Genomic DNA, 15,677 nt, shown 5'->3' with positions numbered 1-15,677 from the left:
CCCGGGCTTCCCCGCCCGACGAGATTGGATCGTTTTACTCCATGATCGCCAGGGCATCCAAGCTTTTCCAGCTCTGCCCGGAAGAGAAGAGAAGGAAGGTTTCCTTTATCAACGGCGCGAGGCCAAGAGGAAGACGGTCCTCTCTGTACCTCTACTGGATGATATTTGGGATGAGGGCCTCGCCCTCCTCAAGAACCCATCCACGACGCCGGCTAGAAGGGATCGGTACGAGAAGAAGTACCGGGTCCCGGACGCGGCCCCCTTGTGCCTTCGGGCACAGCCGACGCCGGACTCGGTCGTCTCCGCGGCGGCCAGGAAGAAAGCAGGGGGGGCGCGGCCTCTACGTCGACCTCCCCGCTGGACGGCGAGGGAAAGAAATTAGATACGATGGGACGCAGAGTCATCTCGTCTGCAGCGACGACGATTAAGGCGGCCAACGCCTTGGCTATCGTAGCCCGCTACGACAGGGAGTTGTGGTACAAACTGGCCCCCCTGCTGGACTTCCTACCGGACGACAAGAGGGCGGAAGCCCTAGAGATCTTGCAGGAAGGAGAGGTGGCGTCGGACCACGCCATTACGATTGCGACGGACATCGCTGACACTGGATTTCGCCAGTTGGGCAACGGCGTGTGCCTTAGGCGGCGTGGATGGCTCAAGGCTACTGACTTCCGTCAGGACGTGCAGACCAGAGTCTTGGACATGCCGTTCGACGGAAACAACCTGTTTGGGAAAACAGTGGACGATTCCCTTCAAGGCAGACACGGAGACGGCCCGGGCTCTTGGGGTTCTCCAGCAACGGCGGCCGCACGTTCGGAGCAGCGGAGGCAAACAGGGTGCCTCCAAAGGTTCCGGCGGCGGATTTTCCACCTACCGTCAAGCGGCCCGTTCGTCGTCGCAGGAAGCTTACAGGGGACGAGGCAAGTCAGGCAGACTCCGCCGTCGTCGCCAAGGAGGACAAGGCGGCAAAGCCTCGTCGAAGCAGGACTGAACCGGCCGTGGGGTCGGGCCCCCACCGAAGCACCCCGGTGGGAGGCCGGCTGGCGAGCTTCGTCAGCATGTGAGAGTCCATCTCCACCGACTGTTGGGTGCTGGATGCCCTAGCTCAGGGTCACGCGCTCGAGTTTCTAAAGAGGTGCCCGCGCGTCCCCCCTGTGGCCAGGAAAGAACATCACGTCACTCAACTTCTCTTGGAGGTAAAGGCGATGCTCAAGAAGGGCGCCATCGAGCTCGTCCCAAAAAGGCTTCTGGGCTCCGGAGTTTACTCAAGATACTTTCTCGTGAAGAAGAAGACGGGAGGATGGCGTCCCATCCTGGACCTACGACGACTGAACAAATTCATCAAGGCACAGAAGTTCCGGATGGTCACTCTCCAACACGTCCTGGGTCAGCTGGAGGAGGGCGATTTCCTGTCGTCGTTGGATTTGGAGGATGCCTACTTCCATATTCCCATCCTAAAGGGACACCGAAAGTTTCTCAGGTTCGTGGTCCAAGGGCGTCACTACCTGTTCAGAGCCCTTCCCTTCGGACTGAGGTCGGCACCCAGGGTTTTCACCAAGTGCCTCGCACCGGTGGCGGCGCAGCTGCGCCGAGAGGGGATCCACGTCTACCCCTACCTGGATGACTGGCTCATCCGAGCGAAGATGAAGGAGCTCGCTGTGGAGCACACGGCAAGGACCGTCCAACTTCTCACGGACCTGGGATTCTCCATAAACTACGCCAAGTCCCACCTGGTGCCCGCGCAAGACGCACTGTTTCTGGGAGCGAAGCTCGACACAGTGTCGCTTCTGGCCTCTCCGTCGGAGGAAAGGACGAGGGCCATCTTGGGCAAGGTGCAGCGGATGCTGGTTGCGGACGCGGCCAGAGTGAGGTCCATCAAGTCCCTCCTCGGAATGATGTCTTCTTGCATTTACCTCATCCGCCTGTGCAGGCTCCGGATGTGCCCTTTGCAGGAGTTCCTGGACGCGCGCTGGATCGAGACGACGGGCAGCTTCGAGGAGAGGATCACACTCGACGAGAGTTTCCGACGAGCGATCCTGTGGTGGGGCACCCGCGCGCATCTGACGGCGGGCATGGACTTCCAGACCCCCGGCCACCAGGAGACGGTGACCACGGATGCCTCCCTGGAAGGGTGGGGAGCGCACACCGAAAATCTGCACACGAGAGGCCTTTGGCTCCCGACGGAGAAGTCCCTCCATATCAACGTCCTGGAGCTCCGTGCAGTGTTTTGGGCCCTCAGGTCCTTTCTTCCGTCCCTCAAGGGCAAGGTGGTGAGGATCTTCACCGACAACACCACCACCATGTTCTACATCAGGAAACAGGGCGGAACCAGGTCTCCAGCCCTGTCAATGGAGGCGCAGGATCTGTGGCATTGGGCCGTCGCCCAAGGGATGTTTCTGGTGCCGTTTCATCTGGCAGGGATAAAAAACACCATTGCCTACTCACTCAGCAGGGTGCTGCGCTCGTGCCACGAGTGGGAACTACGACAGGATCTAGTGGACCGCCTCTTCCGACGGTGGGGCACAACCCAGATCGATCTGTTCGCGACGGCGACGAACTCCAAGTGCCGGAGGTTCGCCAGCAGGTTTCCCCAGCCGAGGAGCATGGGCGATGCTTTCTCGTTCCCCTGGGAGGGCCTGTTTCTATACGCGTTCCCTCCATTGCCACTGCTAATCCGGCTCGTCAACCAGCTCAAGAGGTCACGGTGCAGGATGATCCTCGTCGCACCTGCGTGGCCGAGGCAGATATGGTTCCCGGACCTTCTGGACTTGTCAGCGTCCCCGTCAATCAAGCTGCCAGTGGACACGGATCTTCTCTCCAGGGAAGGAGGCGCCATCCTCCATCACGACCCGAAGTCGCTGAGCTTGCAGGCCTGGCTCCTGCAGCGTTAGAGTTTGGAGGATACGACATACCGGCCGACTGCAGAGAGGTTCTTGCAAAGGCCAGGGCGTCCTCAAATCTTGAATGCTACGGACACAAATGGAAGAGGTTCTCTGTCTGGTGCCACGCACAGAAGATTAACCCTCTACGGATTACGGCTCCCCAAGTACTGCCGTACCTACTGACGCTGGCCAAAGCTGGACTGGCACACGCGTCCATCAAGATTCATCTTGCTGCGATCTCCCGATACACCAGAACCACGGGGCGGACGTCTTTGTGGTCTCATCGCCTGGTGAAAGAGTTCATGAAGGGACTGTTCAGATCGTTCCCGCCGGTGAAGGCTCCGGCGTGAGAGCTCAACGTGGTGCTGACCAAGCTCATGGGACCTCCGTTCGAGCCTCTGCACTCAGCTCCGTTGAAGTTCTTGTCGTGGAAAACAGCGTTTCTTGTGGCCATCACCTCTGCACGACGGGTGGGAGAGATCCAGGCCCTTTCCTGCAAAGCCCCGTACTTGACTTTTCACGACACGAGGGTAGTGCTCAGGACGCACCCCTCCTTCATGCCCAAGGTGCCGTCGGACTTCCACCTCAACGAACCCTTGGTGTTGCCTGTTTTCTTCCCGTCGCCTTCGTCGCCGGCTGAAAGGACTTTGCACTTGCTGGATGTGGCTAGAGCGCTGAAGTTCTACGTGGACCGCACAAAGTGTTTTCGGAAGACGTCACAACTCTTTGTGAACTTTGGACCTGTCAATCAGGGGAAGGCTCTCTCGAAGGCTTCCATTTCCAGATGGCTCTCCGGATGTATCATGTACTGTCATCGGTTGGCAAACCGACCGCTGCCTGGCCGTCCGAGAGCCCATTCCACCAGAGCGATCGCAGCTACCACGGCGTTCCTATCTGGTGTGCCCTTGCTGGACATCTGCAGGGCTGCTACGTGGAGGTCGACGCACACCTTCACGAAATTCTACTGCGTCGATCGGGATTCCAGGGAGGAGTCCAGGGTCGGCCAAGCAGTGCTGCGCAACCTGTTCGCCTAAGGTGAGCCTGGTGAGGAGGTAAGAATTGCTTAATGTTGAGTTTGATGTAATGCTTAATGTTGAGCCTTTGCCACCTCCCGTGGTTGTGCATGTGTGTACTGCTATGTATTCTTTATTCATGAGTATGTGAATCCATGCCAGACCCCATGCTGGAGAAGGAACAAGTTACTTACCTGTAACTGTTGTTCTCCAGCATGGGTCTGGCATGGATTCACATGCGAACCCTCCCGCCTACCTCTCTGCGGCTCTTCACTTGGTCATACTGCCACTTCACGTGCTACCAAATCTGAAGATGGCTGCCAGAGGCGGGGCTTAGGTAGAGGGCAGTCATTGGCTGTGGTAAGTATGACGCAGAGATCAGTGATTGGTTACTACTACGAAAGACAGATCAGAAACGAAACTGATACTGATTTTTTTCTTTACCGAGGATTCCCAGCCTGACGGGGAATATTCATGAGCATGTGAATCCATGCCAGACCCATGCTGGAGAACAACAGTTACAGGTAAGTAACTTGTTCCAAATTCGGCCTAGATACAGTTGATGACCCTCAGCACCCGCACCAAACAAACAAATGGTATGCTGACATGAGCAATACAGCAAAACAAACAACAAATGAAAGTTGTTACGTTTTCTCACTTATACCCCATGCCTCAGGAACCCCTAAAGTATTGCTGCCACAAGAAATTCCATTTGCAGAGGCACAGTGTCTCCTATATCTCGCACTGTGTAGAATGAAAAATACTTTTCAAGCACATACAGTCGCATTCGAACTATTGCAGAACGAGCAGACATGCTACTACCGGCCGCAAGGAGTAGTTTGTGTAAAGGAGCCGTTTTTGTTGATTAAAGGAACACTACACTCAGACAATAAATGGCAGAATGAAGAAATATTATGCAAAGCAGCGGCACTGCGAGGGCTGGCTGAAGAAAAACTTTCATGGGTACAAAGAACGTGTGCTCCCCTATGGCTGAACATATAACAAAACTCACTTGGGTGACTGCCATTGAAAAACCCTTCACACTGCAAAAAGACATTCCTTAGAAACTGCTTTCGTGGGGAAGTTAAAAAGAACATGGGAGAAAACTAAAACTGCAGCAAAACTCTCATAATACCTGACATGAAGAAAGGAACAGCTGCAATGATGGATATATACTGGGTCTGCGGCTGCATTCTGCATTAATGGTGATCACAGAAAGCCATATCCAAGGTGAAAAGACACAAGTGGCGGCACCAAACGAACTGTCCCCAACACAGCCTGACGAAGTTCCCGTGTATGCCATAGCTGAAGAAGACTTACAGAGCACAACGCGGAGAAGGAGAAGATTATCGAACTATATCTCTGCCAAATCAACAGAACTCCTGGCACAGATCCCTGATCGATTCCAGTTGTTCAGCTCAGTCGAGACATTCTTCATGTCTCTCATTCCCAGCATCCAGGCAAGAGCGAAAGCAAAATGGCTGCAGATCAGATTACCAGATGGGAACTCATCCAGCTGGCCAATGACACTGAAGGATACAACATCATCAAGGTGGAACTTGGCGTTTTAAACATTAATACATGTAACATTAAAAAAAAAGACAGCGTAGCCAGAACAATTCAGTTAATTTATTTTTGTTAAGGCTTCAGGTTACTTGAAGGTAAAACCACTGGGACTAAAATGGAGTCTAGTATGTTCAATGTGCAAAAATAAGCATTCAGCAATAAAAGTAAAAACCGAAGGTGAGATTTCTTTTACCACACATATGTGTTGGGAATACTCAGTTTTTCTCTCTACAGATAATCTTCAAAAATAGACTTTAATTATAATTTAGATGAAAAAATCACTTTTTCTGATGACTCGTCGACAAATGGCACAGACTGTGAAGCTGCAGAGTCCATAGACCATTCCTGCTACCAGTAAACTTCAACTTTTGTCTGCGCCGTTTGGGACTACCTTATGGGTGAGGCTTGTGCTGCTGTGGGGCTGAAGAATGTCTACATCGAAGACCATGACTGTCCCTACCTGCATCATGTTATGCATGAAAGTCACTTGCGTCTTATCGCGTGTCTCGAGGATGCCGGCAGGGCCTCTGACTACACTTCCGTATGGAGCCATGCCTCTCTACAGCAGGGCAGGATGAACCACCTCCCGTAAGAGGTCTAGGTTGCATGAAGTCCATGTCAGCAGCAGGAAGAGACACGTGGAAACTTCTGAAGATGAACCAAGACCGTCGCACAAGGTACGGTCATCACCTAAGGTCATTGCACAGGGGGCTTCTAAGGAAAAGCGCAGCCAAGGCCTTTTCCCCTGCCTGACGGGGGCAACCCTGTCAAGCAAATCCACTTCAAAGTTTGGTGGCCACTCTTTGTTGTTGACCGTCAAATCAACCCTCTCAACGTCATCACAGTCTGTGCCGAGTAAGTCCTCATCGACGCCCAAGTCTTCCTCCAGATCGTCCATGCCAAAGCCATCTCCACTTTCCACGAATACCCAGACGTCGAGCAAGCAGGCTACCCCACTGAAAAGACCTCAATGACTATTACACTGCTGACTGTGGTGCCCACGTCGACGGCACGTTGACTGCAAAAATGATCTTCTTGAATGGTCATGACCCCCGCACCATTGACTGTGATGACCATTTCCCCCACCAACAATGGTGTCCACGCTAGCTGCGCTCTCTCGATCATCATACTCAGAACTCGGAGTGGGTGTGCTCCCGAAGGGGACCATCATAATAGAGCCAAGCCTCTTCCTCTGAAAATTTGGAAGAACGGGATGTGGAACCAGTCATATCACCTCCTTCTTCCCCACAATGCAGGACACCAGCTCCTAGGAAGCAGTCTAGTTCACCATGTGGCAAGGCAAGCCTCTTAGGGCTACCAGTATTGCCACCCTTGTATCCAATGCCTGCAGGGGACAAATTGCCTCTGGTGAAGCCAGTTTTGCTGCCGTCTCCACCGAAGGATATGTCACTAGAGATTTTATCCACCCGGACTGCGCTGGTGGCTACATTGCAACAAAGGCTTCTGGCATCAACCCCTGTTCCACCACAACTGCCTCCCGCAGATGCCCCTGGGCCATCCCGGGAAGATGATGTTTTGTGCCCCCCCCCCCTTCCTAAAAGGGTTGAATGCCAGGAAAGACCCTAGCAACTGTCAGACAGGGACTGAAACAGATCCAGACCATCTGGACGATGTGGCATCAACGCACATGTCTCACACTGACGAGTTCAAAGCTTTTGTCCCGGCCGATGGGAAACCTGATGAGGTCCCAATTAGTGACACTCCACCGGATTAAGTGGGTGCTTTCGATGTGATCCTGTGGAGAGCAGCCAAGATGTTCGACATCACCCTCGAGGAGCAGCACAAGGACAGTGTTTGATACCAGTGGAGGGAGCAGCGAAGGAAATCGGTCATATCCGTTCTGCTTTTGGAGGATATCTGGGAGGGTGGCCTTGTCACCTTGGAACATCCTGCAACGGCTCTGGCAAAAGAACTGTTTTGACAAAAAATACAGGGCCCCAGGCAGCGTCCCTGCCTGCCTTTATACTCCGCCTACACCAGATTTGGTTGCCTCTGCTGCTGCGAGGAATAGGTCAGCCAACCCGTCTTCCTGCTCTGTTCCTCAGGATAAGGTGGGAAAAAGCATAGATGCCTTCTGCAAGACAATCGTAACCAATGCAGCCACGACTATCGGTGCTGCTAACGTAATGGCCATTCTTGCAAGATATGATCGCGAGTTATGGTATAAACTGGGTTCCATCCTAGAGCTTCTGCCTGATGACAAGAAACCGGCGGCCATGGACATTTTCCACAAGGCCAATTTGGCATCAGAGCATGTCGTCATATTATCGGTGGATATTGCCAACACTGGATTTTGCCAGCTTGGTCTTGGGGGGTTCCTTCACAGACCAGGGTGGCTCAAGGCCACAGATTTTCAGCCCGATGTGCAATCCAGAGTGGTCGACCTGTCTTTTTGACATCATAGACCAGTTCGGAAAAAAGGTTGAAAATGCATTACACTCTATCAAGACGTAAACTGAGACTGCTCGCTCCCTTGGCACGCTGCAGCAAAGGTGTTAGTCCTTTCTCTCTGGAATTGCCTCAAGTAAACATTTTGGGGCATTCATTTTAAGGAATCTGCAGCAATGGCCATCTGCTGTAGGGTGCACAGATATATTTCAATGAGGCTTCAGACCGGCGATGAGTACAGCCCATAACTGCTTTATTATTCACCTTTTGCAGACCCAGCCAGACGGCAAAAGAGTGCTTTACTGTGCTTTTTTTGTTTTAGATATTTCACAGGCCTTTGATCGTGTAAACGGCTATACTCTGGGCAAAATTACACAAGTTAGGTTGCCCTAGCGGTATTATTAGTATGTTAATCGCATTTCATTCAAACACAGAAGTTAAGGTACACCTAGACCAGAGTGGTAATTGAACTGGGTGGATTAAAACCTATTGTGGTTCATGCCAGGTTTGTAGTAGCACCGTTTCTATTTAATTTATACATAAACTACCATTGGGGTAGTGGCGTAGACCGTGAGTGCGGATGACCTCACCCTCCTGTCTGTGGCCACATGGTAAGAAGGTCTGGTGAGAGTTTGCTTGCTACACTCCACACAACCCCCCCCCCTGACCTGCCTGGTGCGCAGTCTCACTCTTGCACATGTGTTGTTTGCCCCGTGACCGGACCCTACACCCCCCTGACCACCTGCTTACTTGCACTTGGCTGCACCCCAGTCCACGTGCACTCCCTCGCAACTAAGGCTGCATGCGTTCTCTCTGCTTGGTCGCGTGCACCCCCTCATTCTCTTAGTCGCTGCGATCCCTTGCATCTTAGGTCCCTGCGGTCCCTTCCCTCACCTCTCATCTTAGCTCCCTCCTTCCCTTGATCTATTGTGTGCTGTTCTTGACATTTTAGTTGCTCCATGGTTGTTGGCTTAAATTGTCATTGCCTGCATTCATATTGCGTACATTCTTTACTTCTAGGTTCCTTTTGTAATTGACCTTGTATGTCGTTCTTTGCTCTGATATTGTGTGTTCCCCACTGTTCTTGCCATTACACTGCACTGCCTGCTTCTTCAAATCTACTTCCCCTGCTGTGCTCTGTGTTTTGTTGTTGGCTCTGTCCTTCCCTTCTAGGTCCCCTGCTGCACTCTGTGCTTTGTTGTTGGTCCTTATTCTTTCTTCCCTTGTAGGTCCCCTGCTGTGCTCTGTGCCTTGTTGTTAATTCTTTGCATCTGCATCCTTTTTCCTCTAGGTTCCCTATTGTGCGATGTACTTTGCTGTTGACTATGTATTGCATCTGATTTCTCTGGTCCGCTGCTTGTCCATTGTTTGCCCCCTCCGTTTGTCCCCTGCCTGCTTGCTCCCCAGTGCTAACCCCCCCCCCCCCCCCAAAAGGCTCCCTCGCCCCATCTCATCCTCCCCCTGTCTGCACCCTCTACGGTGCTCTGTCTCACCTATCTTCTATAACTGATTTTTTATGGACTATCCTATCCCCCTCACTAAGTCTGGCAGGAGGAAGCTCAAAAGGGACATCCTGGTCTCCAACCCAGGCCTCCCTATTACTGACACCTACACCAGTGCTTCCTTAACAAGATCCTCTTTTTCGTACCCTCTCCAGGCCTATGGACCCCACCATACGGTCTGTGTTTGCTCTCCTTTTTTCCCCTTCTCCCATTAATGGTTGCACCTGGTGGGAGGCCCTCCTGGGCCCTTTCCACTCCTCCAAGACCATCATTAATGTCTAGTTAAATGGCACCATCTTGGTCCAGGGCGCTCAGGCCAACCGCCTCCTTTTCCTTTTTGATAGATGCTTCCCACGCCTTATCAACTTCCTTTCCTCTCCTGCTATCCCTTCTTTCCCCTATCTGGCTCCTCTGCCGCCTCCATCCTCTGCCACCTCTATGGCACTCTGCTGCTTCTCTGGCCACCCTGTTGCCTCCTTCCTCTGCCACCCTTCTGGCACCCACTTCCTCCTCCCTGGCTAGCTTGCCCTCTCCTCCGCCCATCCTTGGGCACCTGCAACACTTCCGCAGGGTGTACGTCTGACCTGTACCCCTCCACAGAGGTTCTTCAAAGGGGGCAACCTGCTCCACATTGCTGCTCTCAACTCTCGCTCAGCTGTTGCGTTCCTCTGACATCTGCCATTTCCTGGAAGAACTTGATTTGGATGTACTTGGTCTCACTGAGATGTGGTTCACGGCCAGCTCTGTCACGAGCTTCAACACACTCCTTCCTGATGGCTACAAGATCCTCTCTGAACCCAGAACCAAGTTTCCTGGTGGGGGTGAAGCCTTGATCTTCCCCGAGTGGATCCCTACTTCTATCATTCCTATGCAGAGCTACTCCTCCTTTGAATGCCTGGCGTGCAGGCTCTCTATCTCTCCTGGCCTCTCACTGTGGTGCTTATCTACAGGCTGCCTGGCCAGGGTGCCCTCTTCCTCTCTGAGTGGGCTGACCTCTCCTCGCCTTTACCTCTCAACTGCTCCTCGGAGACCTGAACATCCACCTGCCCTTCTTTGGGGCTCTTTGGCAATCTCTGCGACTCTCCCTCTACTCTTCCCCCAGGCCCGACTCACTCTGCAGGGCAGATATTCTGATCTCTGCAGACCTCCCTCCCTATTTAACCTTCATCTCTCTATCTCTAACACTCTTGATGTCCTTGCCCCTGTCATGAGGATCCACTTGGAGCCCAAATCCAAGTGCAACTCTTGGTACGATTCTGACATTGTCACCCTTAAACTCAAGTGTAGGGTGGCTGAGAGGAAGTGGAGGGCATCTGGCGTACACCCTGACAAACTGGCCTACCGTCTGCTCCAAAGACAATACAGACTCGGTCCTCCCTAAGAAGAGAGCCCACATCCAAGCCTGCATCTCTGCGGCATCTAACAACTCAGCTGAACTCTTCAAAATCTGCAAGGAGCTGGCCAATCCTGCTGCAGTCTCTACCTCTTCTGTTCCTTCCCAGTCCCTCTGCACGGCCTTGGCTTCTCATTTCATCACTAAAACTCAGGACTTCCTGTCCACCCTCTCCTCCTCTACCTCCTCCTCCACTCCTGGCCCACCTGTGCCTGTCTCTCCTCCTTTCTCTTCCTTTCCCTTGTTCACCCCCGAAGTTGTTTCTAGACAAGCATGATCTATGAAAGCCTCGCCAAAGCAGGTTCTCCCCTGCTCATCCAGAACCATCAAGGACCAAATTGACACCCTTGGACGATTTCTGCAATCACTCCTTTGTCTGTGACTTCCCCTCCCCCTTAAGCACTCCTTTGTGCTCCCCCTTCTTAAGAAGCCCTCTGCCGATCCTTCCTCTCTGGCTAATTATCACATGCGCTCCATCACTCCTTTTCTGGGCAAACTCTTGGAAAAGCTGGATATCTCCCAGCTTAATATGCACACTAGATCTGTTGGTTGTCTCCACAACCACTAGTCTGACTTCAGAGCTGCCAGAAGCATGGAAAATGCTCTCCTGAACACCTGCTCTCTAACCTTGACTCTAACCTTCCTTCTATCCTCATTCTCCTTGATCTTTCTTCTGATTTCGATACAATCAACCATGCCACCCTGCTCAATTACCTCAGTGATAACCTGGGTATCATTGATCATGCCCTGGCCTGGCTGATGACCTTTCCCACCCTCTATGGTCCAACTGTGGTCTTTCCTCTCTTCTATCTCTCTCTACTTTAGAGGTCTTTCCTCTCTTCTACCTCTCTCTCTACTTGTGGTATTCCCCAGGGGTTCTAACCTTTCTCCCTGGCTTTTCAACCACTACCTGGCACCTCTTGCCCACTGCATCGCTTCTTTCTACTCCAACTTTCAGAGGTATACGGATGACACCCAGCTCTCTTTCAGGCTCCCCTCAGCTGCCTCTTCCCCTTCTCTCATACCAGACTGACTGGCCGCAGTTCAGGAATGGTGTGCAGCTAATAATCTCTGCCTTAAAGAGGTAGTGCCATCAAAGCAACATTGTATTTCTGGCTGCGGCGGCTTTTGCTTTGAGTATCCTGGACTCCCCTGACCTGGGGGAGCCCACGAGACTCAAAGCGAAAGCCACCGCAGTCAAAAGTACAACGTTGTTGTATTTGTGATTGCCGTGGTTTTCCAACCACAGCAATCAGAAATACAATGTTGTATTTATAATTGCTGTGCCTTTGCTTTTTGCCTTTCATTTGACATTTTCTGTGCTTCTCTGGGCTTGGGGAGCACCGAAAACGTAAAATGAAATTGAAGGCAGCTTTTGCCGCTTGTTTAGTGCCGCCAAGGCAGAGGTTAACATGAGCTGAGGAGGCTGCCTGAAATGGCAAAATGGATGCTCCCATGTAAATGCTTTGAGCCTCGTTTGCTCAAAAGTTTACATAGGAACTTTCATCAAAATTATGTTTAATGCATGTTTTGGATTATTGCCCATCTTTTGGGACAATAATATTTTTTGAGCGCACTACTCCTTTAATGCCAGTAAGACTGAGATCCTCCTCATCGGAACACCAACTCTGCTTTCCTCTCTCTGGCCGCCCACTCTGAGCCCTCTTCCTGCTCCCTCCTGTGAGGCTAAGAACCTTGGTGTCATCTTCGACTCCACCCTCTCTCCTCACACCTCTAACGCCTCCAAGAAGTCAAACTCTCAGCTGCACCTTCTCAGAGGTATTCTTCCTTTCCTCACTTTCCCCCAGAAGCTCACTGTCTCTAGAGCTCTCGCCCTCTCTAGGCTGGACTACTGCAACAGCCTCTTTCTAAACCTGCCTTCCTCTACTCTCCGACCTCTACAACTTATCCAGAACAGGACGGTAAGACTTGTCCTTGGTCTCGAGCCCTGGAATTGTATGTCTCCAGCTCTGAAATGTCTTTACTGGTGCCCAGTTGCAGCAAGGATCAAGTTCAAGACCCTTTGCATTGTCCACAGGGCTTTCTTGGGCCTGGAACTGCACTACCTCCAACTCTCTCTTCCTAAACATCCCCCTTCTCGAGCTCTCCACTCATCCACTTCTAACTCTCTGAGGGTCAGATGCTTTTCCAAGCAGTGAGTTGGGGGCAGATCTCTCCATCTCTTCAGATGGGGCCTCCCTCTGGAACAGCCTCCCTGCTTCTCGCAAACTTGAGCAGAACACCTCCAGTTCTGGAAGCAACTCAAGACCTGCCTTTTCGCTTTGGCTTTCACTCTTCCCTGCTGCTCCACACACTGGTCACCTGGCTACCCTGTGAACTTGGGGTCCAGGCTCCTGCATGTCCAGTTGCCCTTGCACTGCCTCTGGGTGCCCCCTGCACTTATGGTCTGAATCTGCTCCCTAGAGTCCCTTCCCGCTGCACTCATGAGCCACTCGCTGGCTGCACTTATTGAGTTACCTGCACTTCTCCCCGCCCTACTTTTCCCCTTTCACGTCCTTGCACGTGCGCAATCTGAATGACAGAAGGACTAGTAAGATCGTTGTTTTGTCCTCCCTCTGTTTCCCCCTCCTTTTTGCACCTAGAAACACTTGAGTAAAGGCGTCATAAATGCCATATATCCTCATGGCGTCTGCATGCTTTATGCTAGTGCATAAAACAGACAGTCACCATGGGGATCACCAGCATTCGGGCCAGCAGGAAAATCTCTGGCGGCGGAAATTCTGGAGCATCTATATGACAATAGGAAGGAGGTGGTGGAAACGCAAGTTGCATTCCGCACCTCGTCTCCATCATACAAATGATGGAAAATGGGCCATAACGTGAATGGAAGGCGTTTACACCTTTTAGTTATGACCCCCTCACCCAGGAACGTGAGCTCCAAAGTGCTTATAAATCCAGAGGCTGAAAGCAGACCTGGTTAGATTTGTATTACACCAGTAGCTGGTTTACAGCTCCAATTAAGTCAACGCTCAGAAGACTGTTTTTCAAAAAAACATTGCTAGGCACTTCGAGCATTATGCTTGATAAAGCCAGTTTAAAGAGATTACAGGAGGATGTGTTTTGGGAGGGGGCAGAAACTGGGTGGGAATGGCCATAGTGAAAAGCATGGCTTTGAGCAGTCAACCGGTGGGTAAATAACCAAAAAAAACCTAGAAGCTGTTATGCCTTCGGCCATTTCTACGTAGCTGCACTCTAATGCAAGCGCCACATAATAACCAAAACTAAAAAGGATATTGCAAGTCACCATGGGGTTCTGTGGCCATGTAAATGAACGGGTATTATATGGTCACTGAGCAAGTCTTGCAGTAACCATGCTTATAACTTATGACCGGGGGTACTTTACCATCCATATTCAAGAGCATCCCATTGAAGAGCACCATTGCGTTCCAGAGGAGCCCGTATCAGTTCCCGTTGATATGGATTTAATTTAGCAGCATTCCATTCAGAAAGACCATGATAACTGCCACCAGGCGCCCCACTTATCATGGAGGAAGTGTCAGTGTACTTTCCTCAGGAGCACAGTGTCCTGCTCAGTAAACTAGCTTTTTAGTGTGTTCTTTATTCAAACCCGCTTTGCTGGACACCTTTCATGAGGTCAGAGCAACGTCCTTGTCCTTGTTCAGGCCTAGGTCTCCCGTCAACCCATGGTGGGTCTTGAGTGCGTGTTTGTTAACTTGGCACTCCCATTTTGTACAGGTGGTGAGAGCGCAGAAGTTGGCGGAGTTTAGGACCCAGCCGAGCGGATGGCGTCTCTTCGCCTGAGTGCTCACTGGAAAGGTAACCTTACCCCGGGCGGACTGACTCTCTGCCAGGCTGCCCCTCATCACTGCGTCGTAGAATGCAGGTGGCTGCCCGTGTGCAGGCAGCATGCACCGGGCCTACCAGCCTCTCCTGCCATCCACCAACAAGTACCTGCAGGAGAAATGGGACCGGGAAGATTTCCAGGAGCACCGCAGGAAGGTACCGATCACGCCTGTCCATTGGTGGGGGGGGGGGGGGCACATTCCAGCAAGACACACGCACATGGCGTTCGGGAAACGCTCGTTCTGGGCCGTGTACCTGCATGGGACGGAAAAAACAAAAAAGGCAACACAAAGGGCGTAAATGAGCATATCCCGAATGACACAGTGAAGAGCATATTGGCATGTATGAAAATGTAAATGTAAGTGTGGGCCTGGCCAGTCAGCACCGATAGTTCAAGAAGAGAGTAATTGGTAGATATGCCCCAGGGTGAAACCGACCAATCACATGTAATCAATGGAATGTTTGTTTAGGGGGTCGGGTCCTGAAAATTAAAGTGTGGGGACTTATCAAAAAACGAAATGGGATGCGGTGTCGCCGTTAATTAGCACATCAAGGCGTCATGTGCACATTTCATTAAGTTGGCTTTGCATAACTACCCAAATCGCACAGGACGAATGGCCCTTGCCTTTCATAAAATCAACCACACACACAAAACCAAGAGAGTATATATTCTTCTAATAGAGTTTTTGAAAACATTAAAAGGTGTGCATGTTTTGAAGTCCAAGAACCAATAAAAATGTTTTCCCTGGAACGTGCAGTATCGAAATGGGACATTTCACCTTTAGTTGTCTGTTGTTTTTCATAAGGTTATGTAGTGCAGTGGTGAAGTGTCTGGCCTGCAAACCTGCAGTCCGATCCCCGGGGTCGACTTTAATTCATAAATTCAAAGAATACATTCAAATGAGTTTCATTTTAGCTAGGAGTCGGGGGTGCGGGGGTCTGAGCCCACCCTCTAAAAAAAAAAGTGGGTGTACTCCGTCCACCAGCGTGTATCCTCGACTTGAGCCCTGGTTTCCAATTTGTAAGAGGGCTCATAAATGTAAGGACTTGGTAAACATTGCACTAATACTGTTGGCGCATCCACCGTCCA

General features: G+C 51.6%; 1 protein-coding gene across 2 annotated transcripts in view; it reads left to right on the top strand.

The window, feature by feature from the left end:
- Positions 1-15,677, top strand: part of LOC138504297 (uncharacterized) — a 344,376-nt gene that overhangs the window by 138,791 nt on the left and 189,908 nt on the right. The window contains exon 1 of one of the 2 annotated variants that reach the window (XM_069624698.1): positions 14,630-14,743. The exons of the other annotated variant lie outside the window; for it this stretch is intronic. Coding sequence (XP_069480799.1) covers positions 14,651-14,743 — 93 coding nt within the window. The 5' untranslated portion in view covers positions 14,630-14,650. Of the gene's footprint in view, positions 1-14,629; positions 14,744-15,677 lie in introns of those variants that run through there. 2 annotated transcript variants of the gene reach the window in all.

The sequence above is a fragment of the Ambystoma mexicanum genome, chromosome 11 (assembly GCF_040938575.1).
Source record: "Ambystoma mexicanum isolate Mex_15411 chromosome 11, UKY_AmexF1_1, whole genome shotgun sequence".
Classification (NCBI taxonomy): domain Eukaryota; kingdom Metazoa; phylum Chordata; class Amphibia; order Caudata; family Ambystomatidae; genus Ambystoma; species Ambystoma mexicanum.
The sequence above is the reverse complement of the archived record's forward strand: the minus strand, read 5'-3'. Positions and strand labels throughout refer to the sequence as shown.